General features: G+C 54.5%; 1 protein-coding gene across 1 annotated transcript; it reads left to right on the forward strand.

Moving 5' to 3' along the window:
- Positions 1-1,873, forward strand: BBK36DRAFT_1190464 (hypothetical protein; the record flags this gene model as incomplete). Its single annotated transcript, XM_024896669.1, has 2 exons — positions 1-1,453; positions 1,517-1,873. Coding segments are annotated over exons 1-2 (1,800 nt in total), but the record flags the coding sequence as incomplete, so codon positions are not given.
- Positions 1,874-1,875: the final 2 nt, after the last annotated feature.

Raw genomic sequence — 1,875 nt, forward strand, 5'->3', positions numbered from 1 at the left:
GTCGAATCCCATGTACACCACTCAGGCTGGCCGCCTCATCGTTAGTGTTCTCAGCGCAAACCCGAGCGCGTTTGTTCTCATGGTGGCGCCGACAGTCACGCATATCAAGGATAACTTGCGCCACCGGAAGTCTGTCACTCATAGCCAGGACCTGCTCAAAATTCTCAATGTCATCCTGGAGACAAGGCTTCTCCTGTCACAGACCCAGATGACAGAGGAACAGAAGAGCGATTTCGTCGCTGTTGACGGCGTCTTCAAGAACCTCTACAACGACGTGTATAAAGGCCCCGTCGGACTTGGCAGCAACGCCAATGCCAATGAGGACGACATTAAAATCGCGACCGAGGCCGTCCAGGGTGTTGGTGCGCTGATCTCTCAGAGAACCGTACCTCTTGGACCAGAAAATGATGGTGGCCTACTTCTCCCTGAAGCGACATGCTCCGAAATCTGCCAAGCACTTTTTGCAATCCCGCTCAGCGCTTTCAGCAACCATTCTTCAAACTTGAACCTGGATGATCTTCTGAACGAGACGGCAAAGGCCCTGCACCGGGCCGTCCAAGCCTACGCATCTGGCTTCAGGCCTCTGGTCGATCAGTTCGTATCCGTCGTCCGGGACAGTCGTGACGACCAGAGCGACGAGGCTGCTGACAAGATTCAAAGAATTGGCTCTCTGTTGGCTTATGTCGGATGCTCCGAGTTGCCGAAGTCTCATATCAACGGGAGACATCACTTCTTGGCTCTGATTCATGTCCTAACTGCCGAATTGACAGCGGCAATAGACGCCAAGGCCAGCCCAAAGATTTGGTGCGCTCTGATTGTGGGTATTCAAGCAGCTGCACGCTACTTCAACGATGCTTGCTTGAAGCATACCCCGGAGACAGACCAGGTGTTCGACGGCACCATGTGGCTATATCGGGCCACTTACAAGTATCCGGAGCTGCGGTCCCTCGCCGGGGAGGACGAAGACGGCTCTGCGCCTAGTTACAGCAGCGCGCCGCCGTCAAAGGAAGTGACTGCTACTGAGCTGCGCAACAACTTTTTGCTCATTGGCCTGGTGGCTGTCAGAAGCCTTTACCGCCGCGCAACGGCCGCAATTGGCCCCGTTCCAGGCACTCAGAAGCCTGCGCTCCAGCTTAGCGGCGACTTTGACGGTTCTGATAAGCCCTCAGAGTATCAGTATCTGCATCTGATTTCTGACTTTGCTGGTTTTGTTCTTCGTGAGATGGGTGAAGCCCAGCAGGCTTCGCTGAAGCTCGACCACTACTTTCTAAATCTGTTCCAGGAGGAAATCATCCCAATTCCGGCTTCGACATCGGAGGAAGAAAGAAAAGCAAGGCTCGAAAAGTATACAGACGAGCAAGGCTCATCATGGGGCTGGTTGACGGAAAAGTCTGTCAACATCCTTTCTCTGGGGCTTTTGGAGGCAATGAGGCCTTCTGTTGTTGCCAAACTCGTGAGTTGCTCCCCCTTTTCCTTTCCATCTTCCTTATTTGCAAAGTGCTAACTTGTTGGACAGTTCGACTCTGGTGTAGCGCAGGAACTCTTGGTCAGCGGTACATTGAGTGCTTCTCTCAACCAAAGCTCCCTCACCAGACCCGTCACCCGGTCCATCCTAACCATTCTGGCAAACAAGTATAAGATCGAGAGCATCGGCTACCTGATGTCGCGGCTGGAAGGCCGATTGGACACCGCTCTGCAAAACGCGCAAAACTCTGCCGACAGTGACGATGCCGCCCGGTATCTGGAGCAGGTATCCTCCGTCTACGCAATCGTCAGCGGACTGATACGTCGACCCAGCGGCACGCAAGCCCGAGGCCTCATCCAACGGCTGCGGGAAGCCCCGAGGAACGCGAAAACCGGCCACCTGCTAGCTCG

Source organism: Trichoderma citrinoviride (genome assembly GCF_003025115.1).
Source record: "Trichoderma citrinoviride strain TUCIM 6016 unplaced genomic scaffold BBK36scaffold_220, whole genome shotgun sequence".
NCBI classification, from domain to species: domain Eukaryota; kingdom Fungi; phylum Ascomycota; class Sordariomycetes; order Hypocreales; family Hypocreaceae; genus Trichoderma; species Trichoderma citrinoviride.